At 34.4% G+C, this 25952-nt stretch overlaps 3 protein-coding genes across 3 annotated transcripts; 1 reads left to right on the forward strand and 2 right to left on the reverse strand.

Annotated features, from left to right (window-relative positions):
- Positions 1-4353: 4353 nt before the first annotated feature.
- Positions 4354-7219, forward strand: LOC116173741 (gastrula zinc finger protein XlCGF46.1-like). Its single transcript, XM_031491414.1, has 2 exons — positions 4354-4379; positions 4781-7219. The coding sequence occupies exon 2, from the start codon at positions 4783-4785 to the stop codon at positions 6202-6204; it is 1422 nt and encodes a 473-aa protein (XP_031347274.1). The 5' UTR covers positions 4354-4379; positions 4781-4782; the 3' UTR covers positions 6205-7219.
- Positions 7217-13553, reverse strand: LOC116173742 (rho GTPase-activating protein 1-like). Its single transcript, XM_031491415.1, has 6 exons — positions 13271-13553; positions 12813-13224; positions 9225-9542; positions 9008-9174; positions 8762-8959; positions 7217-8251 (listed from the first exon to the last, which is right to left on the reverse strand). The coding sequence occupies exons 1-6, from the start codon at positions 13311-13313 to the stop codon at positions 7974-7976; spliced, it is 1416 nt and encodes a 471-aa protein (XP_031347275.1). The 5' UTR covers positions 13314-13553; the 3' UTR covers positions 7217-7973.
- A 2680-nt stretch (positions 13554-16233) lies between these two features.
- LOC116173429 (zinc finger protein 99-like) lies at positions 16234-18300 on the reverse strand. Its single transcript, XM_031490900.1, has one exon. It carries the CDS (start codon positions 18075-18077, stop codon positions 16344-16346), a length of 1734 nt encoding a protein of 577 aa, XP_031346760.1. The 5' UTR covers positions 18078-18300; the 3' UTR covers positions 16234-16343.
- Positions 18301-25952: the final 7652 nt, after the last annotated feature.

Here is a 25952-nt window from a genome sequence, read left to right on the forward strand (position 1 = left end):
AACAGACTTAGCTATTTTTCTTGTAACAAAACCTGAAATATACTTAGTACCAGTAAGTACTTAGTTACGTCTATACCTAATAGGCAAATAGGTATTGCCGTTGTCTTGCTGGTAAAGGATGTCGAATAATAGTTCTACGTTATTTTAAGTGAATGGGAAAGTCGAAAACGCTCGGTATTGCATTATTTTTTAACACCTTCGTAGGTATCTTTCTAAAATCGGCTTCATTCCCCGCAAATGCACTATGGTGGGAGTAAATTTTTCTCTTCGAATGGCTCTGATCCATTGGCCCTTTAAACTTGTATCCGTTGAAAATCAGCATATTATTTAAAAATTTATCGACAGAGTACATGTTGATAAGCACAAGTTAACCTAAGTTTATTGGTTTATTATCAACAGAAATGTATCTGTTCACTAATTCGAGCTAATCACGAGAATGATTAATGAACGGAACATCTAAAATAACGGCTTATTTCATTGTATTGCATATCATCTCAGCGATTTTTGCCCCGCGGTGCATTGTGTGTTGCATACTGTGTCGACAACACCTTAGATACGTTAAGCGCAGTCTAGTTATAGCAAGTCTCTGGTTAGTTCTTTCACTGCATAGTGCAATAGATCTTTGTATCCTGAACATGGTTAAATATACGATGGGGAGCGTTCACCGGAGGAAGCACTTTATGAGCGCTACCTAAAGGCGGGAAGTTGCTGTCTGTTAGCCTTGACTATTTCTCTAAGCACAGTCGAGGTGTATACCACCATATGATCCACTCTGTGGTACATACATCAGCACAGTGCTATCAATAATCAGACAGTAACTCGTACCATAAAACCCCATACTGTATCTGGGAGTCGTTCAAATTTTTGGTCAATCTTGTATAACCGTGATTTGGCAACGCTGCATTTAGGAGTAGCTATCTTCATAAATAATTATTTATGGCTATTTTCACGTAATTAAAAAAAGTGTTTTGATCATATATGTAAGACACATACGTATATGGTTTTGATCTATTTCTTACTCTGAAGTAGTGATTTTTTTAAATATTGTAGGTAAGTAGACTTCCATCTCCATTATCAATTAAAGTTTTTAAACATAAGAGCAGAGTTCAAAAGAAACGTATATTTTCCTGAGGTTAAGATAGGTACAACTTCCCCTAACTATTCGATTTCCTTTGATTACTGAATTACCATTGGAAAAACAACAATTTTTGTACGGGACCTAGATCAGAGGACTACCGGAGGTTCCTATTTAATATTATATTAGTACCTTAGCACTTATCGCCACCTATTTAAATTGGCCGTTGGCCCAAACTTACAAGTATGTATATGTTCCCTGTACATACTACAACTCTTATTCAACAAATTTCTTACTCAAAAAGTTAGTAATGCATTTATTGATAACATTATTCTTGTTAGGTATGGATGGGGATGACACACTATTCATAAAAATCGAACCAAAACAAGAAGAAGAAATCCATTCCTTTCTTCAGGGACACATTTCAGTAAGCAACGAAGTTTTAGTGACAATAAAGGATGAAATTACCAATCTTGCACACTGTTCTAAATCTCTTTATAATGAAGAACTACAGCAACACACCGACTTTCAAAGTCACTGTTTAACTCGGTGTGAAACAGTGTCTGAGACAAATTTTAAAAGCAACTTTAAACATCTTGTAAGAGATAAAATTTGTAAGGATTTTAAATGTGCTCATTGTGATTATGGTACAAATGATAAACACTACTTCAAACAACATCTCTTAACACATAAAGTTTTGAAGAATTTTAAATGTGGTGATTGTGATTATGGGACAAATAATAAATCCAACTTGAAACAACATCTTTTAAAACATAACATTTCGAAGTATTTTAAATGTGCTGATTGTGATTATGGGACAAACGATAAACGCAACTTCAACCGACATCTTTTAAAACATAAAGTTTTGAAGGAACTTAGATGTCCTGATTGTAAATATGGAACAAATGATAAACACGTCTTTAAAAGACATCTTTTAACACATAAAGTTTCTAAAGATTTTAAATGTGCTGATTGTGGTTATGGGACAAATGATAAACGCAACTTCAAACGACATCTTTTAAAACATAAAATTTCAAAGGATCTTAAATGTGCTACTTGTGATTATGGGACAAATGATAAACACATCTTCAAACGACATCTTTTAATACATAAAGTTTCTAAAGATTTTAAATGTGCTGATTGTGATTATGGGACAAATGATAAACACAACTTCAAACGACACCTTTTAACACATAAAGTTTTGAAGGATTTTAAATGTGCTGATTGTGATTGTCGGACAAATGATAAATATATCTTCAAACGACATCTTTTAAAACATAAAGTTTCAAAGGATTTTAAATGTGGTGATTGTGATTATGGGACAAATGATAAACGCGTCTTCAAACGACATCTTTTAAAACATAAAAGAATCCAAAGTTTTTAAATGTGATATTTGTGATTATGAGATAAATAATAGATTGGACTGAGGAACACCTTTGGGGATACATTAGGCATTATCTTCAAATCACTGGTGCACCTGAGCTTACTCATTGAAAGGCATAAATATGGGCTGGGAGCCGTCAAGGATTAGATTAGATTATTCCAAATATGCATTCGTAAAGCAGTATTTATGAACCTATTTACATCTAAACTAAAATTGCATTTCTAACCGCGATTGTTCTTTATACTCCTAATTCCCTTTTAGCTTTATAGCGGTTAAACAGTATACCAACTCCGGTCAAATTAAAATAATTAAATGAAGCAATTATAATTTCCTTCCAATGCTAAAATACATTCATTATAGCGTTTTCGATTGGCAAAACTCGTACTGCACGAGTGTTGCACGAGAAACTGAAGAAATCCATGTGAAAATTGCTCTCAATGGAACATAAATATTCGTAAATATTTGTTGTCATTTGTCCATAACCTCATTTTAGATTTAGGTAATCGACAAATCTCTATTCTAAAAAATGACTGAAATGATTCAAGTATTATTTATGATAAACGATGAGGAATATAAATTTGAAATTCCTGTAAAGGACCAATTTTTGGCGTTCAGTTTACCTAGTTCATCATCTTTGCTATCGGTAGATGACGACAAAAAAACTCTCCAACGCAAGAAACAAATTCAAATTGTCGCACGTTTGTTTTGAAAATTTGTTAACTAGCAGCCCCACGAGCTCTCGGACCTCATGCGTCGAAATTTGCACTGAGTGTGTAATTGTTGCAACACATTTGCCAATGGAACACAGAAAATTGCCAATAGAACGTAAAAATTGCACTATTTTAATGGTTTTCTAACACCACTCAACACGAGGCGCTTTCTTTCAGTGATACAAACGCGTTTGGATTCTCAAATCACGTTCTTTCGAAGTGTGATAATCTCTCCTATTAACTTCTGTAAGGAAAACACGGTCTATCTTCGACTACATTTATTGTTACACACTGCTCACTCGCTTTGACCTTACTTAAGGCGCGGTTACACGGCGCGTGGCTCGGCGAGTTTGGCACGGCGAACCACGATCCACGCGCCGTGTAACACAACAGGCTCGCCAAAGCTCGTGGCTCGGGGTGCCAAGCTTGCGCGATCCATTCGGTGTCGGTAATTATGGTGCGAGTCAAAGGAAAGCTCGGGTTAGGATCGGTAGGCTCGCGTTGGATCGCAATTGCTCGTGGCTCGCCAGTGCATTTTTGCCTACTTCCTGTATGCTCTGACGACAATACGAGCTTTGAGGTGGTTCATGGATCGTCAAAACACGTGCCGTGTAACCGCGCCTTTACAGTCTACTTGTAATCTACTCTACTAAATTAACCTACTTAGCTATTTATTGGGTGAAAATGCGGTGCCTGCAGTTATTGTGTATTTTCGTAACATATGGCACCACAGAAGTGTGATCTTATAATCATGATTGCTAAAATCGTGAACAAACTGAACATAAAAGTTTTATGATCACGAATACCTAACCTATAAATGCAAGGATATTTTCGCTCAAATGTTAGGTTAGTCAATATTTGTAACTGAAGAGGAGCATAATGGTGCAAGTACTTCCACTTGTATTTAAATTATTTTCATAATCCAAACAAAAAATACGTAATTCGAATGCAAATTAATGTGTACTACGTAAACTTAACCATACTTTGATTTAAATTCGCGCGTTCTTTCGTAAAACGTGATCCTACGAATCACGATCTTGGCATCGATCGCGAAGTAGCCGAAAGAAAGCGCCTATCGAATAATAATTTATGATTTGGCAACGCTGAATTTGAAAGGTGTTTGAAAGTAGCTATCTTCACGTAATTCAAAGGTGTTTTTTTAAATATTTTTGGTAAGTAATTACCTTTTTCTTCCATTTAAAAAAGAAACGTAAGTATTTCACGGAAGTTAAGAAAAGGGCTAACAACTTCCACTGAGCATTAGATTTTGTATGATTACTGAATTACCATTTGAAGGATGACAAAGTTTGTACCTAATGTTCCAAGATCAGAGGTTACCTACTTTTTAACTTTAATATTATGTTATACGTCGCGTCGTCTAGTGAAAAAACAGTCGCAGGTAGCCGCCCACTTGCGCCTCTAACTCGATTCCTTTACTCAATGTTACAAGTATGCATATTATGTACGTAGTAGACGAGACACTAAATAAACCTACTCTTATTCAACAAATTCTGTTACTCAGAAAGTAATGTTTGGTTGCCTTGTATTGTATTATGTTTAATACCAAAATAGATTTTTAACACACTTATTTATAACATTCTTTGTTGTTAGATATGGATGGAGATGATCACACGTTACTCATTAAAATCGAACCAAAACAAGAAGAAGAAATCCATTCCTTTCTTCAGGGACACACTGCAGTAAGCAACGAAGTTTTGGTGACAATAAAGGACGAAATTACCAATCTTGCACAGTGTTCTAAATCTCTTTATAATGAAGAACTACAGCAACACACCGACTTTCAACATCACGATTTAACGCAGTGCGAAACAGTGTCTGAAGATTTTAAATGTACTGATTATGAGACACAGAACAAAACAAGCACGAAAACAAGTTATAAAAGCAACATTAAGCAACATTTTTTAAAAGATAAAGTTTGTAAGGGTTTTAAATGTGCTTATTGTGATTATGAGACAATTTATAAATGCGATGTTAAAAGGCACCTTTTAAAACATAAAATTTCGATAGATTTTAAATGTGCTGATTGTGATTATTGGACAGATCTTAAACACGTCTTCAAACGACATCTTTTAACACATAAAGTTTCGAAGGATTTTAAATGTGCTGATTGTGATTATCGGACAAATGATAAATCCAACTTGAAACAACATTTTTTAAAACATAAAGTTTTGAAGGAATTTAAATGTGTTGAATGTGATTATGCGACAAATGATAAACACGTCTTCAAACGACATCTTTTACAACATAAAGTTTTGAAGGATTTTAAATGTACTAATTGTGATTATGGAACAAATGATAAACACAACTTCAAAGAACATCTTTTAAGACACAAAGTTTTGAAGGATTTTAAATGTGCTGATTGTAATTATGGCACAAATGACAAACGCAACTTCAAACGACATCTTTTAAATCATAAAGTTTGGAAGGAATTTAAATGTGCTGAATGTGATTATGAGACAAATGATAAACACATCTTCAAACAACATCTTTTAATACATAAGGTTTCTAAAGATTATAAATGTGCTGATTGTGATTATGGGACAAATGATAAACGCAACTTCAAACGACATCTTTTAATACATAAAATTTCGAGGGATTTTAAATGTGCCGATTGTGACTATGGGACCAATGATAAACACGTCTTCAAACGACATCTTTTAATACATAAAGTTGCTAAAGATTTTAAATGTCCTAATTGTGATTATGGGACAAATGATAAACGCAGTTTCACACAACATCTTTTAAGATACAAAATTTCGATTGATTTTAAATGTGCTGATTGTGATTATGGGACAAATGATAGACGCAACTTCAAACGACATCTTTTAAAACACAAAGTTCCTAAAGATTTTAAATGTGCTGATTGCGATTATGGGACAAATGATAAATACAGTTTCAAAAAACATCTTTTAAGACACAAAGTTTCGAAAGATTTTAAATGTGCTGATTGTGATTATGGGACAAATGATAAACGCAACTTCAAACGACATCTTTTAAAACATAAAAGAGGCTAATGTTTTAAATGTATAATTATGATTATGACATAAATAATAGATTGGACTGAGCAACACCTTTGGCGACCTTTATTTTCAAATCACTGGTGCTTTTGAGCATACTAATTTGCAAGGCACAAATACGGACTGGGAGCCGTCAAGGATTAGACCTTTGTGGTGTGATGCAGATATTTGTGTTGTGGCATAGTTTTTTTTTAATTAATTACAAACGAAGATTTGTCATTTGCTTTTGCACAAATACATGATTTCTACAATAATTGTTAAAGTCGAATCTGAACAAGAGCATGAACTAAATGCACTCATTGAGTTTTTCTTACTAACGATGTCTCAGAAACAATAAAACAGGAATCAGATGAAATGATAAGTGGAAATTATTCTACTAACTTTTCTCATTTGGTAGATCAAAAAGTGCTTCAGGAAGGTGAATTTAAGGCGGCCAACTTTTAAAATAGCAATGCGGGCCAAAATCAGGTTTCAAGTCTCGTCTCTAACATCTGAAAAGACACAATTTCTCTAACTCATAGGTTCCACCCTGTATATACAACCTACGACGGTCCACATATTTTTGAGATCTGGCAACCACGCAATTTTTAGGAGGGGAAAGCTGTCTGCGCCATCTTAAGAGCACCAACGCGGATTACGTAATGCTGCATTTCTATTCGTCGTAAACTTGTATTTTAATGAAAATCTGTATCAAAATGACTATCATTTAAGTACAGGTGGCAAATGTTTAATATATCAATTAAAGTATAGGAATAGAAAAAAAAACCTTCTTGTATTTACGAAATTGTCGCAATCTTGAAACAATTTTATTTCAATTCGCATTGGTGGATATGGATGTATGTCAAATTTCAAGTTTATTATTCCATCGCTGGCTTAGTAAACGGATCTGGACATTGAAAATGCTGTGAAGAAACAGTAAAGGATTAGCATCGAAAATTAGTTTTTAGTCCCACAAAATGAAATTAAGAAAACGCATTTTTCTACCACTTCCAATAAAATTACAATATTGTTATGTAGTTATAATTTTATTTCGCTGTTATTCACGGTGTTACAAATAGGTTATACATGAATAAATATACAATCATTGTTTTACATTTTCAATTAAATTGTTAACAACAGTTACAGTCATGTATAACTTAACAATAATCGTTGATTAGTTTTTTTTGTAACATATAACTACAAGTCTCAAATACTCGGACATTTCCCACAGTGCAATCGAGTAAAGGAAGGAAAGTGATAAACGGGATAGACAATAGAAAATAATCGATTTTCATCCACCCCGCCATCTTGCCATAACTGGCCAATGAATTAGCGTACAAAAATTAATAAGAAAATGGAATGATTAGTGAAGCCATTTGGAGGTAGAAGATAGATAATGCCTATATAAATGAATAATTAAATCTAACGATAAATTTCTTCTCTTAAAATAATATAATACAAAAACGAGGTCCCTAATAATGTTTCCAAGAAACGGCTCTCTGTAGTTTTAAATTGCGCCTATGTACACGTCGTGCGCAATCATAAATATATGTCTTCTATAACTTTCTTTGGTATTTTGGACTATATTCCATAACCATTTCGCGAATTTTACAAAACAAGGAACATACAAACTACCTACTTACTAATAATTTGTTATTCTATTATATCTCATTAATCAGGTAAGTAGAAAAATAAAAAATAAACATCACCCAATATGTTTCATTTACCCTTGCAATCGTCGCAAATCACAAAATTTATTCCACAACGCGCGCGCTTTTCGTTTGTTTTTAGACTATGAAAATTTCGCCGTGATGTTGAAGAAGGAACTGCGTAAACATATTGATAGGACCTATCGCTGATAGGGACATCGTTACGTTCTCTGACCATACTAGGTTCGGTCCGAATACTACGGCTAAATTTTGGGCAGTCATTTTATTTAGATCGGCTCTCTCCATTACCCTGGACAGGAAGGTAATTATGTACTTTAGCACTTTGTAGTTGTCTTCCGGTAGTTTCTCCATGACGAGAATCGATACCTGACGCAATTGTTCATCTCGATTCCAGCCTGTAAATAAAGCAATTTTTTTAATCAACTGCACTGTACAGTTAGAAGTTGAATCTCCAATGAATCCGAACATGATTCAAGCACTCATAGTACATGGTTGCCAACTGTTACTGATCTGCCTGAAATAAAGTCAGAAAAATAAAAAGGAATTTCGACCTCCATTAGAAATTAGGACAGATCTAGCGCTAGATTTTGGCACAACTGATTAGTAAATATGACCCACACAAAAAATACAGAATTTCAGAGACTTAAAACATAAATGAGACTGTCACTCAAAATGACCCAATAACCAGATTAAACAAATTTAATTGCTTTATTTTCACCAACACCTTTTCAATTTTTTGTTTTACAAATAAACACTTGGCTTGCTCAAATTGCAAGAGACTCAAAATTTACTGGGTTCATAAACATGTGACAAAATTGTTTTAAAATAAACAAATCTCCCCCAAAACAAATGTTCATACAATACAACAGACAAAGGAGTTGCAGAAAAAGAATTGTAACACTTACTTTGAAATTGCATAACTTCATCATAGAGATCATAAGTTAATAACGGCTCTTTTAATTCTCTCAAGAGAGTTTTTAAAAGAACCGCAGCTTCGTGAGGATCTTCGAACGCTAGGGTCTCGCCTCGATTGGCGACATCTTTCAACTGCTTCACCTTCATTACACTAGCCGACCTCCTAAACAATCCCTCGGTTTCCAGCGCTATAAAAATCCTCTTTCATCACCGTCATCCGGCTAAGGCGCACTCACCATCAGGTTTATCCAAAAATTCGACGCACTGCCTAACGACGGGCGGTATCACGACCTTATAGTGTTGCTTAATAAACTGAAGAGTAACGCCGAACTGTTGGGTGGGATACTCGGGCCGCGAGTCGGCAACCGTAATGTTATTCGATCCTCCTAACACCCGATCGTGCCTACAAATGTATAATATTAGTTGTTTTTTATCGCGGAAACGCGCACTTACTCCTTAACCTGTTCTGGAATGGATAACTGCTCGAGTCGTATGTGCTCGCTAAGCTCCTTCAACGAGTTGATGTAGTTAATTTTACGGCCGAACTTAACGCTGATTACCGGCCGAAATACTTTCGATATGATTCTCAAGAAATTCGTCGGGTGAACCAGGTATAGCGCTTGCAGGTTTTTCTTATACTTGCGATCGAACGCTTTGTACGCCTGCCACAGCCACGCTATCGATGGCTTATTTTTACTCGTTAGTCCATAATGAAAGTATACTAAACTATAATCTTGCTCTACATATTTGTCTAATGTGTGAATTAAGTACCTGAAAATTTAATGCAAATGCAATTGTTTGCTTTGAAGCCACTATGTATGGAATATAGATTGCAGCATTCAGTTTTTATTTCAGAAAAACAAATGAAAAACGAAAAAAAAAGAAAAAAAATTTCTATCAAATGAGTCTAAAAAAATCAATTGTTTTTCGTTAGTAATTTGTCTTCTGAAATAAAAACAACTGAACGCTGTGTTACTATGGGAAATAAAATATCAAACAACTTTTATATAAAAATTGTTGTATGCAGTGTAACGACATTTACTGAGTCATATACTAAATTCCATACATAATGGGCACCCTGTATAAAGTTACATATTGTATATAGAGCGCAAGCACATTCAAACATATTGTTGTATTGTAATTATTATGATTATAGCTTTCATCATTAATTTTTGTGTTTTATTTGTTCTTCAGTAAACAAGAAAGCGGTTAAGTTGGGAAATCAAAAATTTTCAGTTTTTGAGCGTATTTTTTAAGAAACTGTTTCTTCTTGCAATTAAAAATGAGAAAAATCTCAAAAATATGTTTTCAATTATGTTTATTTTGACAACAACTAAAAAACAACTTTTTCGTTATTGTATTGTAATATAACTTGATTTTTTTAATCAAATTGCTAACATAGCGCTAACAGAAACATTGTACTTAGTTATTTTTCATCGTTTTGTTTTTCATAGCATACTGTCACCTTACACCGAAATAAAGACAGAATGCCAACTTCAAATCGAGTGCATTCCAAGAAATGGTATCTGTTGTCTTGGATGCGAATGGAAGTTTCACAGAAGTCTTGATGCTATAGTCTCAAGAATGCTGCACTTAATTGCTCCTGTAACCTTATAGTTTGAAGGTTCGCCACACGGCCGTCTTAAAATTTTTTATCTATAGAAGAATGTCAACATTTTGAGGGCCGTGCACAAAACGCTTTCAATCATCAATCAACTGTAATACAGATCAGTAATCATTTCTCATTTAGGTTATCAACCTAACCTAATTTTTTAAACAGAACACCCTGTATACTTTTTAATCACTTGAATCTTTTTTTAATATCATCTCTGGTGTTAAATTTTTGAAAAGAAAATATGCCATTTTTAAAGGTTTTTTTTCAAAACTTTCTCTATAATGATTGAACAATCTACTATTTTCAAAATAAGCTACGGGGTCAGGTAAAAAGGTTATCGAACCTAACCTATTTTCTTTAAATAGCACATCCTGTATATTTTAATCTAAAAAGATTACGTAAGATATAAGATTAAAGCAATTTAAGCTAAAAAATCAAAATTTGAAAATATTCGCTCGCTTAAGAGATACGGGGGAGATTGACCCTATACTTTACTAGTTAAAAGAGGCACAGAAAAATATTTATTACAAAATTTCTTTATGATTGTTGAATAATCTGCCGTTTTCAAAATACATAAGTTGTTTTTTTTAATTTTTATTTATTGTCCCTCTTGTTCTAGGCCCTCAACATGCTTACGCCCAATTACAGAGTGACCCGCATAATGCTTTTTAGAGGTGCCCTAACCACATTTTTTTAAATAGAAGACCCTGTATACTTAATTTAAAAAATAGCATATTAAATTTTCTTTTTAAAGCTAAAGAAGTTCAATATTCATTCAAACAGATTTTGAATTTTCTTTTTTTATTATTTTAATCTTTCGAACTTTTATTTAAATTTTTAAAAATCTTTTTTAATATTTTCGAATCCTTTCTTAATTTTTTTTGTCACTTGAATCTTTTCTGAACATCATCCCTGGTATGTTAAATTTTTGAAAATAGAATATGCTATTTTAGAGGGGTGCTTATTTCAAAACTTTCTTTATAATGATTTTGAATAATGTTTATTAGTTAACAGTAGGGATCGACCAATACCGATATTAATATTGGCATATCGGCTCAATTCAAAGAAGTTTTGCTTTTAGGGCAACAGCATTTGGTTTGATCTTTTTATTCAGTTGTAAAATGTTCATTGCTACATACACACGCGTGGGGTAAAATATTCATTGGTGATTATTGTGAAGGAAATCAAAGATTGCTATGAAGGAAACTTGGAAACCAAAAATAAACAAAGTCAGAGGATGCCGGGCAAAAAAATTGTAGAAGGTCCCAGGTCCCTACATAATAAACATGGGAAATATTTGACTGTGTTTCTCGCTAAACTAACTAAAACGAAATCTTCAAAATATTCCAATATTGCTACATCTGGCGAGCGTTCAAATTTTTTTTTTGATCATTAAATTTTAGCCAACGTGTGTAGCACAGTAGTGTGGAAACTCGACCGCGGTACTAGAGTCCCTGGGTCGAATCCGGATTTGCGCATGGGTATTTGTAAATGAATAGGGTCTTTGGCTAAAACCCGCCTATTTAAAAATAAAGACCAAACATAAAATTATAAATGGCTGATACGCCGGTATTTTATCGGTATCAACCAAAAATGCTGTATCGTGTCCCTAGTTGTTGAATAATCTCCCGTTTTCAAAATAAGTACACAGGATTCAGGTAAAAAGGTTATCAGAACTAACCAATTTTTTTTTAAAAGAACACCCTGTATACTTTGATTAATAAAATAGCATATAAAATTCTATTTTTAACGCTAAATACATTCAATATTCATTCAAAAAGGATCAAGGAAAGTTTGTTTTTGAATTTTCTTTTTGATTTTTTTAATCATTCGAACTTTAATTTTTTTTAATACTTTTTTATTTTTTGGAAACACTTGAACCTTTTCCCCTGGTGTAGTAAATTTGTGACAAGAGGATTTAATATGCTATTTTTCAGGTTAAAATATACAGGGTGTTCTATTTAAAAAAATGTCCAATAACTCTTCTATCTGACCCTGTACACTTACTTTGAAAACGGCAGATTATTCAACAATCTTTATAAAAAACTATTATAATAAACACCCCTATAAAAATAGCATTTTATATTCTTTTTTTTTTAATTTAACACACCGCCCGAATGATATTCAAAAAAGATTTAAATAATTAAAAAAAGGTCAATAATTTAAAAAATCAAAAAAAATTTTTTTTAATCTTTCCCGTAGACCTAGAGAAGTGAATGTAGGGCATTCTCTAGCTTGCTCTACACTGTAAATTAGAAAAAAATACTCTAACCCTACAAATAACCTAAAATGTCAAAAGATCCATGTCTTGTTAACAGTGACATTCCAACGCACAGTTTGCTTGATTATTTATGTTTCCAAATAAAATCACAATAATAAATGTACCAAAATTCACAGTACTTAGCGAATATGGACAAGATGCGTACCGTAAAAATCTTCCGTGGTCGATATCCTTAACCAAAGGCAACTTGCACGCATACACTACGATAACCTTCCGCCCCAACGCGTCGTCCCCCTTCACGTCGACGATACCGTGCTTCGCCACATCCAAAAACTTATCCGAAGTATCGCCCACCTCGGGATACGACGTGTAAATTAAACTATCTAAACCTTCCTCGTACGCCTCGGCCAATTGCTCCTCGAAATTCTCGTCGGTGAAATCGGACACAGGCGAACCCATTCCATTCGTTTCGATCTCTTGCATTAAATCGACCGTATTGGCAATGGCGTCGGGCGATTGGTGCAGTTCCGTATCGTCGAATTCTAGATTAGGCTCGTAATCATGGAAGTCTGAGAGGCTCGGGTATGGTTCTTCGGTTGTGTCCGCCAGACACCCACCTGAAAGTGTTTTCCAATCATTATGCTTTCGAGCAGTAGGTTTTACCTTGGAATGTCTTTATATTGGGACCCATTTTATTTGTATCCATTTTATTTAATTTTCTAAAATAAAGAAAATTAAGTCATGTCTTACAGCGAAAGTGATTAACACTTCGAAGCTTCCTTCACTTTTTAAATGCGTGAAAAAAGAATGTTAAGCAATTAATATAAAAATAATTAAAGTGAAACTTATGTAAATGTTTGTTTTTAGACATAAAATGTATTTAATTAATTTGTAATTAACGGGAAGATGTGTGTGATGACAGTTACAAACAGCTGACTTACAACCAGTGGCGCAACACCGATTACACCATTCAATGGTCACACACAATTAATTTCCGTTAATTAATGATATTTCCGATAACGATAAGTATAAAAATAATGTTTACCGCTAATTCGATAAGCTAGTAATAATTAATTAAGTATGAAGTTTTCATCACAAACGACGCAACTTACTTCGTTTTGTACTGTCCATATGTGTATATTGGGTTGCCTATACAATTGAATGATTATGGAGAAGTTGATTTCAACAAGACTCTGCCCTCGCGGCCTCATTATGTAGCTGCTCTCTGTAGTGTAACTGAACTGCAACATGGATTAGAATCACTTAACATCGAAATAGGAAGTGTGATGTACCCAAGTCGAAAGCTATCGCGCTAAAAATAGACAACTAGTAAAGTGTCACTGATAGTATTTAACCAACCTAATACAATACATTTTAAAATCCGTTTATAAGTGACTGAGAAATATAATACTTATATAAGTTTGGGTATTCAGTACGCAACACAGTTGAAAGGTTCCACCCTGTATATACAACTTACGACGATACATACATTTTTGAGAGTTGGCAACTATGCCATTTCTAGGTGCTGCCTGCGCCATCTAAAAGCACGAACGGGGGTTTACGTTTGCATCTTGTCTTGAATGGCGGTCGTGAACGCTTCGCTCCATAATTGTTTGTTGTTATTTTGTATTATTTAATGCAGGTAGTAATTTCTGCACTTCTTTATATCGTATTTGTGTTTTGTAGGCCGCATTTTATATTCGTTGTGTATTTGAATCTCTGTTTTTGAAATTTACTTGGTTTAACCGCTCTGCAGCATCATATGTGTGATACCGTTCTGCTATTGTTTGTAATTGTTTATGTAATGTTTGCTTAATTTATGTTTATTGATGTTGATTACTTGGTCTTGTCTCTGAAGTTACATTCATATAAGTTTTGATCATTTTATTTTAATTTGTGGAAATTACCGATTCGTTTGATATATGTACTGACTTGTAGTTTGTAACTAACAATTTTCTCCGTGAACGAAGCAGTCACGGGGGTGGAAAAAAAACTGTAGTTAAAATTGAAGTACGACACCTAATTCCGTGATTGTCGATATCCAACTGTAGGCTCGAAACTCCGTAACCAGGGGCGGGCTACCCATCTTGCAGGAGCTAATCAAAGCTCTTCAGTTTAGAATCTATGTGCGATAAATGAGTGGCGATTCAATAATTTCCACATATCTTGTTTTTAGTTAAATTTGCCTACAAGGCCATATCTTGCTTTTAACAAAAGGACTTTATTGCGCCAAAGATGAGTCACATCCTATACTCTTAACACTTTCTCAGAATTTAGGTACCAGCTAATACCTGACCCATTGTTCCCAAAAACTTGCTTTTAACCTTTATGCATTTACTATCTTTGTTAACTACTGCTTAAACTTTTACAAAATATTTTATTGTTAATTAACTTTTGGACTGTATTAATCAAACTGCGAGGTTTTTCTTACGTCGTACTCTTTTTACCCTTAGCAGTTACTTTTGCGAGAGTACGACACCTTTTGGCTTTGCTTGCTTTGTTTATATTAATGTACATCAACTAAATTTCCGGGCTTCACAATCTTAATAATTACGATCATTATTAAACAAACTTTTCACAATCTCAGTGTTTTATTTTACGTTCCTTCCCTACTGTGCTTCAGATTAAAGTGTTGTCTACAACTAACGTAAGGTGGCCCTGCCTTTGATGTTTTATCACGTGCCACTTTTCAAATTTAAGCGGGATTTTGTTTAGTTTTGGAGGGAATAGCCATTCGGGTGGCCATTTTTAAACGTTGCCGGGTTGACTTTATTTCCTTGTTCTTGTAGTGTGAAGTTAGTGTAGAACCTCAATAACAGCACACAATTTATAGAAAAGAATCATTACCGTTTAAAAGTTGCTGATATCAAAATAGTTTTAAAGTGACTACATTGTGTGTCGAGGTTAACGTTTTGTCAGTCTTATCGATATATAGAAATAGACTGCGCGTACAAATACTATGCACGGATACTGCAGGTGAGCGAGAGGACAAAAATTAAGAGGCAAGCTCTATCTCTATCGCACTTGTGTTGGTGGCACTGCGACTATACAATCAACAGAAGCACGATAGAGTTTTCCCTTCTCGCTCACCTGCAGTATCCGTCTGTACCTATCTATTTACGCAAAGGGAACTCGTAGCTTGATTGTCGAAATCTGCCATTTCATGGATAAATACGCCATTTCTAATAGCCCAAAATTCTGGGACATCGGGACTCGGGAGGAACACTAGTTTTGTATTTAAGGCAGACCAGTAGGTAATATATGAAACCTTACCTTGTTTATACTATGCGATCAAAAATTAGTTGCTGTCGAGTTACCCATATTTTTTTACATGGGAAATCGTCGTACTTATCTTGAACTTCCAAAGCGGCTCGATCACTACCCGTTTATGATCACCCGTTATTTATTATTTGCAATAATTTAGTATCGTCCAACCATTGACTTTTTCTATTTATTTTCTACAACCTTTTAGGCTCCATTTTTTAATGCCATTTGTAGTAGTAGTAGCCTAGTAATAATTCATCTTTGATTTTACGATTGGTGTAATTTTTTCAAGTCAGTCAAAGCATAGACATTTGCAGGATCTATGGTTTCAAGTTAAATGTATGATCAAAGCAAGAGAAGGATTTGATCAAAGCATTTATTTTTCTGAAGTTGTTCTATAATTAGATCTAACTTCATTTTGAATTGATGACATGCAAACCACCAACTACGATCTAAAAACAAAAGCCTAAGCCTATGCATGTCTTAACATATGTGTCTTTAAACAAGATTTATAATTGGTTGCATAATCACACTGGACACAATTAAAAACTTTAGATGTATTATGTGTTAACAGGTGTATCTTTAAACTAGATTTATAATTGGTAGCGAAGTCACATTGAAAGCATTTTATATCCTTGAAAGTCTTATGTGTTATCACATGCTTTTTAAGAGCCACACTATTTTTTGTTGAATAAACACACTGAGCACACTTCAACAGTTTAGATGTCGTATGTGCAACCATATGTGTCTTCAAACTAGATTTATGCTTGGTGGCATAATCACACTGGACACACTTAAAATCTTTAGATGTCTTGTGTATTAACATGTGCGACTTTAAATTAGATTTATAATTGGTTGCGTAGTCACACTGGGCGCATCTTAAATCCTTGGAATTCCGGTGTGCCAACAAGTGACTTTTAAAACAGGCGTTATTATTGGTTGTATAATCACACTGAGGACATTTTATACATTTGGAAGTCTTGTGTGTTATTAGATGACTTTTATAAGAGTTACTATTATTGGTTTCGTAATCGCACTTGAGACACTTAAAATCTTCCATATGTGTCCACATATGTGACTTTAAACTAGATTTATAATTGGTTGTGTAGTCACACTGGGCACATTTTATCACCTTGGAAGTCCAGTGTGTTAAGGAATGTCTCTTGAAATGGGAACGATTATTGGTTTCATAATCACACTGGGTACACTTTAAATCCTTAGACAGTTTGTGCATTAACATATGTGTTTTTAAATTATATTTATAATTAGTAGCGAAGTCACACTGGGTACATTTTATATCCTTAGAGCACTTGTGTGTTATGAGATGAGATTTAAAAAAGGCACTATTATTAGTTGCATAATCACACTCGACACACTTAAAATCTTTAGATGTCTTATGTGCTGACATATGTGACTTTAAACTAGATTTGTAATTTGTTGAAAAGTCACACTGAGCACATTTTAACGCCTTGAAAGTCTCATGTGTTAATGAATGTCTTTTGAAATGGGAGCGAAAATTGGTTGCATAATCACACTGGGTACACTTTAAATTATTGGATGATTTGTGTATTAACATATGTGTCTTTAAATTATATTTATAATTAGTTGGGAAGTCGCTCTGCATACCTTTTATATCCTGAGAAGGCCTGTGTGTTAATAGATGTCTCATTAAACTAGATTTATAATTGGTTGTAAAGTCACACTCGGCACACTTTATCTCCTTGGGAGGCATGTGTGTTACCACATGGTTTTTAAAATGCAAACTACTATTAGTTGAAAAATCACATTGTGCACACTTAAAATCTTTAAACATCTCATGTTTTAACATATGTCTCTCTAAGTTACATTTATAATTGGTTGCATAATAACAATGGGCACATATAAAATCTTTAGACGTTTTGTGTGTTAACATATGCGTCTTTAAATTATATTTATAATTGGTTGTAAAATCACACCGAATACATTTAGAATTTTCTGAAATTTGTTGGCACTTATACGAGACGTTTTCCTGATATTTGTGCACGACGGTTCCAAAAAATTCTTCTCTCTGCTGCAATTCATTTTGACCATTAGAATAATTTGTAATCTCATTAGATTCCTGCTTATTTATAGTCCTGAAGACATCATTAGCAAGAAAAACCTTTTCGTCAAGGTATGCACTTATTTCTTCTTCTAGTTTCGGTTCCAGCTTAACAATTGCAGACATCTTCACGTAGGTATAGAAGTTGCCCTCAAGCAGAGATCAAAAACAAAGTTCAATAATACTACCTATAATGGGGTTGTACAACCAAATTGACTTGGAATTTCTGGTGTAGGTAAGCAATTTTCGCTCAAGCAACGGCAAGAATAACCGCATACCCTAATATTACAGTCATACATCACTTTCTACATTGTAGCGTGAACATAACCAAAACACAAAGCGCAATGAGATACTGTGAATTATACAGGGTGTGTCATGGACAAAAACTCAATAACGGCGATTATATGAGCAGGATGGACGAATGCACAAAAACGATAACAATAGCGCATATGTAATGAACTTTGGTAATACTGGAGGCACTTGGAGGAGGTGAGATGTCTATATCCCTTTAAATACCCTGTATATTTCAACGTTGGATGTAACCGGTCAAGTAGTTGGAGATTCTGGGGACATGAGCCACGGCCATCACCACCTGTCGATATTTTTTTTGTAAGTTCCGGAGGATGTTTGGGATTTGGGGGCTTGGCTCATTTGTCGATTGTTTAAAGCTTGTTGGTGGTGGGATTATTGTATAAGATTCAACCACTTTGGTGTTGGGTAAAGTATTTTATGTAGTTTACCCTTATGTACTTATATGAATTGTGCCATTTGTTATATCAGATATTTTCCATATACCATTGTGCCAATACGTAATTTATAACATGCGAGGTGTTAACTAATATCCATGTGCTTGTGGAAGTCTACGATATCTCAGGTTTAGACCACGTCTAACTCAGTTACACGGTGCACGGGGTTGTACCAATGTAGAAGAACCTCGACTTCCGTGAAGTAGGGCATGCAATGCTAGGTGTATTTAGGTTAGGGTGACTCGTAACATTTGCGAATGTTTGTGCCCTGTGGTATGTAACATATCTTCCTACCGTGAGAGGGAGCTCGGACGCTAGAATAGAAAGGTATTCTAGAGCTAAGGCACGAAAGGATCCGAGGGCCCTCGAACCTCCAACTTTAGGGACGAAGTGCTGCTAACCGAAGGCCGTCCTACACATGGGCGGTGACCCATCTCTTAACCATCTTCAGTTTTGTGTCGTTACGTGACCAATGTCAGGGGAGTGTTACGAAGCACAGGTAGTAGTTCCGGAAGTCTGGGGATTATACCAATGTCATTATGTGGAAACTGAGCATAATTGGGGCTCCACGAGCACACTGTGTATTGTCATAACTGCCTATTGTTACGTCACAAGATGAATAATAGATCAGACATGTTTTTACAAACTTCACACCACTCCATTCGATATACAATATGAATAACTAGTAAGGTGAATTATATCAATAAATGCATGAATGTGTTGCCCCTAACAATCTTAACTGCGCTACGGGTTAATAGGCAAATATGCCAGCCCAATCCCTAACAATATAACCGTGAAACTGGGTCCCGCCCGAGTCATTGTATTAGCTTTGTGTAACGTAAGGGGACCCTACCTTAGACGATCCAATCACGTACCATTCCTTTGTTTGAAATTTGAGCGGGATCCGTGTTTTGATACTGGGATTGCAACGTTGCCACTTTGCCGTGAAATCTGTTATCTTCACTTTGAGTCTGGGGTGGGTTAAGGTCAGTACAGAGGTGTGGTCAAATATGCCTTTGGACTAATACAAGCAAAAATTCCTGTTTTATGAAAGCCAAATTAGTATTAGAGACCGTATACTGATCCAAGTCTAATAAATCATGTAGAAAATGTAGATTTTCTACATGATTTATTAGACTTGAAATACTTAATAGATACTACCCGTTTGAGTTGGAATTTTTAGCTAGGATGAATATTAAGCTCAATAATTTTATCAAAAATAATTTGAATTATTTATTTCTTAGAGTTGGCAAAATGTCATGTCTGCCCCCCCCCCCAATTTTTTTTGTCTAGGTCCGCCCCTGGTCATATTATTATCCCATTTCATTTTTTCAGACATGAGAAGAGGATATGATCTTAGTTTTGGGAATTTTCTCCACAACCAAGTACTTGTTTAGTCGGCCTGCGCTTTGTCTTTTTACCATGCTTGCGTTGTTTAGTATTGAGATGGTTAGTTTCGCTTTATCCACGTGTATATAAAGCTTCTGACAATTCTGAATTTAATTTAGACGTTAAAACTAGCAAGCTTAGGTTCTACCGTCGCGGTCGTTTCCATAGAAACATCATTGTCATATGTTCTGAACGTTATTTTATATCGTGCTTGTCATTAGAATGCATAATAATAATCTCTTTCACGTACGTTATCTACCCTTGCGGTTAAAGTGATCACTTTATCTCCTCCCACGGTTAGAGACCGAGTTAGCATACTCATTCAAACCTACTAAAATGTCAATTTAACATCTGCTACACAATAAAAAAATTAAAATAAATTGTAGCAAATCGCATTACCTTTGAAAACCGAAAGTCGAAAAAAGGAGACCTTACAATTATTAATTGTATTAATATTTGTTAATACAATAACTTTTTTTTTCGAGTTCCGCCACTTATTCCGGTTTTCAAAGGTTATTTTAACTTTATCACTTTTCGAAAAAAACAAAAACGGAATCTAAATAAATATCATTTCTTATGTAGTTTTTTTATTCTGACTTCGATAACAAAAAATTATACAGGGTGTTGCATTACAAATCAAAGAGTTAAAATCATTTGCGGCTGAACCGGAAGTTGAAAACGTTTCCGATTATTAAATGCCAAATATTTGTTATACATATATGCACATCCATTATTAAAAAAATTGTTAATAGAATAAACTAGATAATCGAATATTTCGAGACTTTTTACTTACCCTGTAGATGATGTAAATACGTCATACATTTTTCGTATTAGTAGTTAGTACATACTCGATTAGAAAATTACTTACTTCGATCTTGATCTGATTTATTTATTCCCGATTTCGTAATGAACAGTAATTCCAAATGATAGATGGCTTTTCTTCATGTCCCGCAGCCTATTTGGGTGCATGTATCGTTTTCTGATCTCTGCCAGCTTTTTACACAAGCAAGTGGATTAAATCTGTCTTGGGCGATCCACGCGCCATGCCTAGGAACTGTCACCCCACTCAAAAAGTACCACAACGTCGTTCACCCCAATACACCACTGTATACAACTGACAAAATAAGTATTTACCAAATTATACAATAATTAACAAAACTATATTTGTGCATTTATAAAACTGGATTTGTTTAAAGTTGCTAGAGAAAAAATGCAAATGCATAAAAATCCTAGCCTACTTGTGGGTTAAGATATGTGTCCTTAAACTAGATTTATAATTGGTTGCGTAATCACACTGGACACACTTAAAATCCTTAGATGTCTTATGTGTTAAAAGATGTGTCTTTAGTCTAAATTTATAATTGGTTGCGAAGTTACACTGAGCACACTTAAAATCTTTAGAACTCTTGTGGTTTAACAGATGATTTTTAAAATGGGCAGTACTATTACTTGCATAATCACACTGGACACACTTTAAATCTTTAGAAGTCTTATGTGTTAAAAGATGTAACTTTAAACTTGATTTATAATGGGTTGCGAAGTCACAATGGGCACACTTTATATCCTTGGAAGTCCTATGTGTTAACAAATGATTTTTAAAACAAGTATTATTATTAGTTGCATAATCACACTGGGTACACTTTAAATCTTTAGACGTCTTGTGGTTTAACTTATGATTTTTAAAATGGGCACTATTATTAGTTGCATAATTGCACTGGACACACTTAAAATCTTTAGATGTCTTATGTGTTAACATATGCATCTTTAAACTAAATTTATAATTGGTTGCAAAGTCACACTGGGAACACTTTATATCCTTAAAAGTCTTGTGTGTTACCACATGCTTTTTAAGACATGCACTATTATTGGTTGCGTAAGCGCACTGGACACACTTAAATTCTTTAAACGTCCTATGTGCCAACATATGTGTCTTTAAACTAGTTTTATACTTGGTTGCATAATTGCACTGGGCACACTTAAAATCTTTAGACGTCTTGTGTATTAACATATGCGACCTTAAATTAGATTTATAATTGGTTGCGTAGTCACACTGGGCGCATCTTAAATCCTTGGAATTCCGGTGTGCCAACAAGTGACTTTTAAAACAGGCGTTATTATTGGTTGTATAATCACACTGAGGACATTTTATACATTTGGAAGTCTTGTGTGTTATTAGATGACTTTTATAAGAGTTACTATTATTGGTTTCATAATCGCACTTGAGACACTTAAAATCTTCCATATGTGCCCACATATGTGACTTTAAACTAGATTTATAATTACGGGCACGCTTGTGTGTTAATAGATGTCTCTTTAAACTAGATTTATACTTGGTTGCATACTCACAATGGATACATTTTAAACCTTTAGACATCTCGTGTGTTAACAAATGTGTCTTTAAATTATATTTATAATTGGTTGTAAAGTCACACTGGGTACATTTTATATTTTTAGAAGGGCTGTGTGTCGCCAGATGGTTTTTAAGATTGGCAGTTTTATTGGTCGCATACTCACACTCTGTACATTTTAAACTTTTATACTTCTTGTGTATTAACAAATGTCGCATTAAACTAGATTTATAATTCGTTGCAAAGTCACATTGGGCACATTTTATATCCTTGGGAGTTATGTGCATTGCCACATGATTTTTAAAATACACACTATTATTGGTTGAAAAAGCACATTGGCTACAATTAAAATCTTTAGACATCTTATGTGTTAAGGTATGTCTCACTAAGTTACATTTATAATTGCTTGCAAAATAACAATAGGCACATGTAAAGACTTTCGACATCTTGTGTGTTAACATATGCGTCTTTAAATTATATTTATAATTGGTTGCAAAATCACACTGAGGGCATTTAAAATTTTCTGAAATTTGTTGGTCCTTATTATGAGAGATATTTTCCTGATACTTATGCAAATGCAATTCATTGCGACTGTCATTAGAATAATTCGCACTGACCGTAATCTCGTTAAAATCCTTCTTTATTATAGTTGCAGAAACATCATTAGTAAGAAAAACCTGTTCGTCAAGGTATGTACTTATTTCTTCTTCTTGCTTCTCAAGCAAAGGCAATAATTATTACATACCCTAATTCTATAGTGCCCCAACTTCTTGCGTTGTGTGATTTATGGACATAACCATAAAACCATAGAACTGGGGACAGAACCAAAACACATGGAATAATTATGTACATTGAGGGTGGTACACGGACATACATACAACGATTATTTATACGTCTATTTTGAAATGCAAAATCACCAAAATTGTTGAAGCTAGAGCTAGCTATACCCAAAAGCTATACGGAACGCGCCAAAAATGCGCATGCTGAACTCGCAGCCACTTCCAAATAAGATAGCATGCATTATACAGGGTATGTCAAGTCCAATAGCGGCAATTTGAGGTGGACTATAGGTGTGCAGCGCCCACACTGAAAAAATTCAGCAAAAGAAAAATTGAAAAAGAAAAAATAAAATTAATTTTCTGTTTTTGCTTGAAGTTCAGTAACATTTTTTAGTTAAATATCCAAATGAACTAACAGACCCCAAAACTTGTATTAAGTAGTGTAACGTTTAAATATTCACCGAAGAGACCGAGCGCAAACCGTAAAGTCTGTATCCCGCCCGTGCTAAAGCACAGTATGGTGGTCGAAACTAAAGCCGACCGATTGCTCTACGACAAACGCAACCGGCCTATCAAAGGAGAAAGACAGTCCGAAAGTGCTTTTTGGCCATATATATAAGAGAAGATATATGCTTTTTCCATACATAGTTAGTAGCAAATAAATCAAAACCAAAAACTACTTATGTGCTAACATGTGTGTCTTTAAACTAGATTTATAATTGGATGCAAATTCACAATGGGCACATTTGAAATCCTTGTAAGTCTTGTGAGTTAACAGATGACTTTTAAAATAGGCACTATTATTGGTTGCATAATCACATTGGACACACTTAAAATCTTTAGATGTCTCATGTGTTAACATATGTGTTTTTAAACTGGATTTATAATTCGTTGCAAAGTCACACTGGGTACACTTTATATCCTTGGTAATCTTGTGTGTTAACACATGCTTTTTAAGACACGAACTATTATTGGTTGCATAATCACACTGTGCACACTTAAAACCTTTAAACATCCTATGGGCTAATATATGTGTCTTTAAACTAGATTTATACTTGGTTGCATAATCACACGAGACACACTTGAAATATTTAAATGTGTTATGTGTTTGCAGATGTGTTTTTAAACTACATTTATAATTAGTTGCAAAGTCACACTGAACACACTTAAACACTTTAGATGTCTTGTGGGATAGCACATGATTTTTAAAACGGGCACTATTATTAGTTGCATAATCACACTGGACACACTTAAAAACTTTAAATGTGTTATGTGTTAAAAGATGTGCCTTTAAACTAAATTTATAATTTGTTGCATAATCACACTGGGCACACCTGAAATCTTTAAACGTGTTATGTGTTAAGAGATGTGTTTTTAAACTAGATTTGTAATTGGTTGCGAAGTCACACTGAATACACTTAAAAGCTTTCGCTGTCTTGTGGTTTAACAAATGATTATTAAAATGGGCACTATTATTGGTTGCATAATCACACTGGACCTGGACACACTGGAAATCTTTAGAAGTCTTATGTGTTAAGAGATGTGTCTTTAAACAAGATTTATAATTAGTTGCATAATCACATTGGGCACACCTAAAATCTTTAGACTTCTTGTGTGTTAACATATGCGTTTTTAAATTATGTTTATAATTGGTTGCATAATCACACTGGGCACATTTTATATCTCTGGAATTCCTGTGTGTCAGCAGATGACTTTTAAATGAGGCATTATTGTAGGTTGCATAATCGCACTGGGGACATTTTATATATTTGGCAGTTTTATGTGTTATCAGATGATTTTCACAAGAGGTAGAATTAATGGCTGCATAATCGCACTGAACACACTTCAACACTTTAGAAGTCTTATGTGTTAACAGATGTATCTTTAAACTAGATTTATAATTGGTTGCATAATCACATTGGACACACTTCAAATTCTTAGACGTCTTGTGTGTTAACATATGAGTCTTTAAATTATATTTATACTTGGTTGCGAAGTCACAATGGGCACATTTTATATCCTTGGAAGTCCTGTGTGTCAACAAATGACTTTTAAGGGAGGCATTATTATTGGTTCCATAATTGCACTGGGGACATTTTATATATTTAGAAGTCTTGCGTATTATTAGATGACTTTTACAAAAGGTACTATGATTGTCTGCATAATCGCACTGGACACAATTATGAAACTTTAAACTCGATTCATAATTGGTTGTACATTGGGTACATTTAAAATTTTCCGATTGTTGGAGCTTATTATGCAAAAAGTTTTCCTGACATTCATCTCCTTGCTGCAACTCACTGCAACTGCTATTAGAATAATTTGCACTGATTGTAATCCCATTAGATTCCTGCTTTACAGTTGCGAAGACATCATTAGAAAGAAAAACCTTGTCGTCAAGGTATGTACTTATTTCTTCTTCTTGTTTCGGTTCCACTTTAACGATTGCAGCCATCTTCACCTATGGGAGGCACTCTAAACAGTATCAATGCATAGGGTTGCCCAAACAAATAGGCTTGAAAAGTAGTTGGTGTAAGCAATTTTCGCTCAAGCCCAATAATCACATACCACTGTACCACATAGTTTATCGTAATGCTGCAACTTCTTCTTGCGTTATGGGTTCGTATGGGTGTGCGAGTGTTGTGGATATAACCTCACTGATTTGTGGACATAACATAACCAGGCGCATGACAACCATATATTGACAACCATAGACATATAGCCACAGCTTACTATCAG

The sequence above is a fragment of the Photinus pyralis genome, unplaced genomic scaffold (assembly GCF_008802855.1).
Source record: "Photinus pyralis isolate 1611_PpyrPB1 unplaced genomic scaffold, Ppyr1.3 Ppyr1.4_LG6, whole genome shotgun sequence".
Taxonomy (NCBI): Eukaryota; Metazoa; Arthropoda; class Insecta; order Coleoptera; family Lampyridae; genus Photinus; species Photinus pyralis.

What these genes read in the sequence shown, in the direction of transcription:
- LOC116173429 (XM_031490900.1), bottom strand. Translation starts at nt 18,077, where the DNA reads ATGTCTGCAATTGTTAAGCTGGAACCGAAACTAGAAGAAGAAATAAGT.
- LOC116173742 (XM_031491415.1), bottom strand. Translation starts at nt 13,313, where the DNA reads ATGGATACAAATAAAATGGGTCCCAATATAAAGACATTCCAAG. An exon ending in GACCACGGAAGATTTTTACG is followed by an intron (nt 9,543 to 12,812) that starts GTACGCATCTTG and finishes TTAAATTTTCAG; the next exon opens with GTACTTAATTCACACATTAG. An exon ending in ATTTTTGGATAAACCTGATG is followed by an intron (nt 8,960 to 9,007) that starts GTGAGTGCGCCT and finishes GGATTTTTATAG; the next exon opens with CGCTGGAAACCGAGGGATTG.
- LOC116173741 (XM_031491414.1), top strand. Translation starts at nt 4,783, where the DNA reads ATGGATGGAGATGATCACACGTTACTCATTAAAATCGAACCAAAACAA.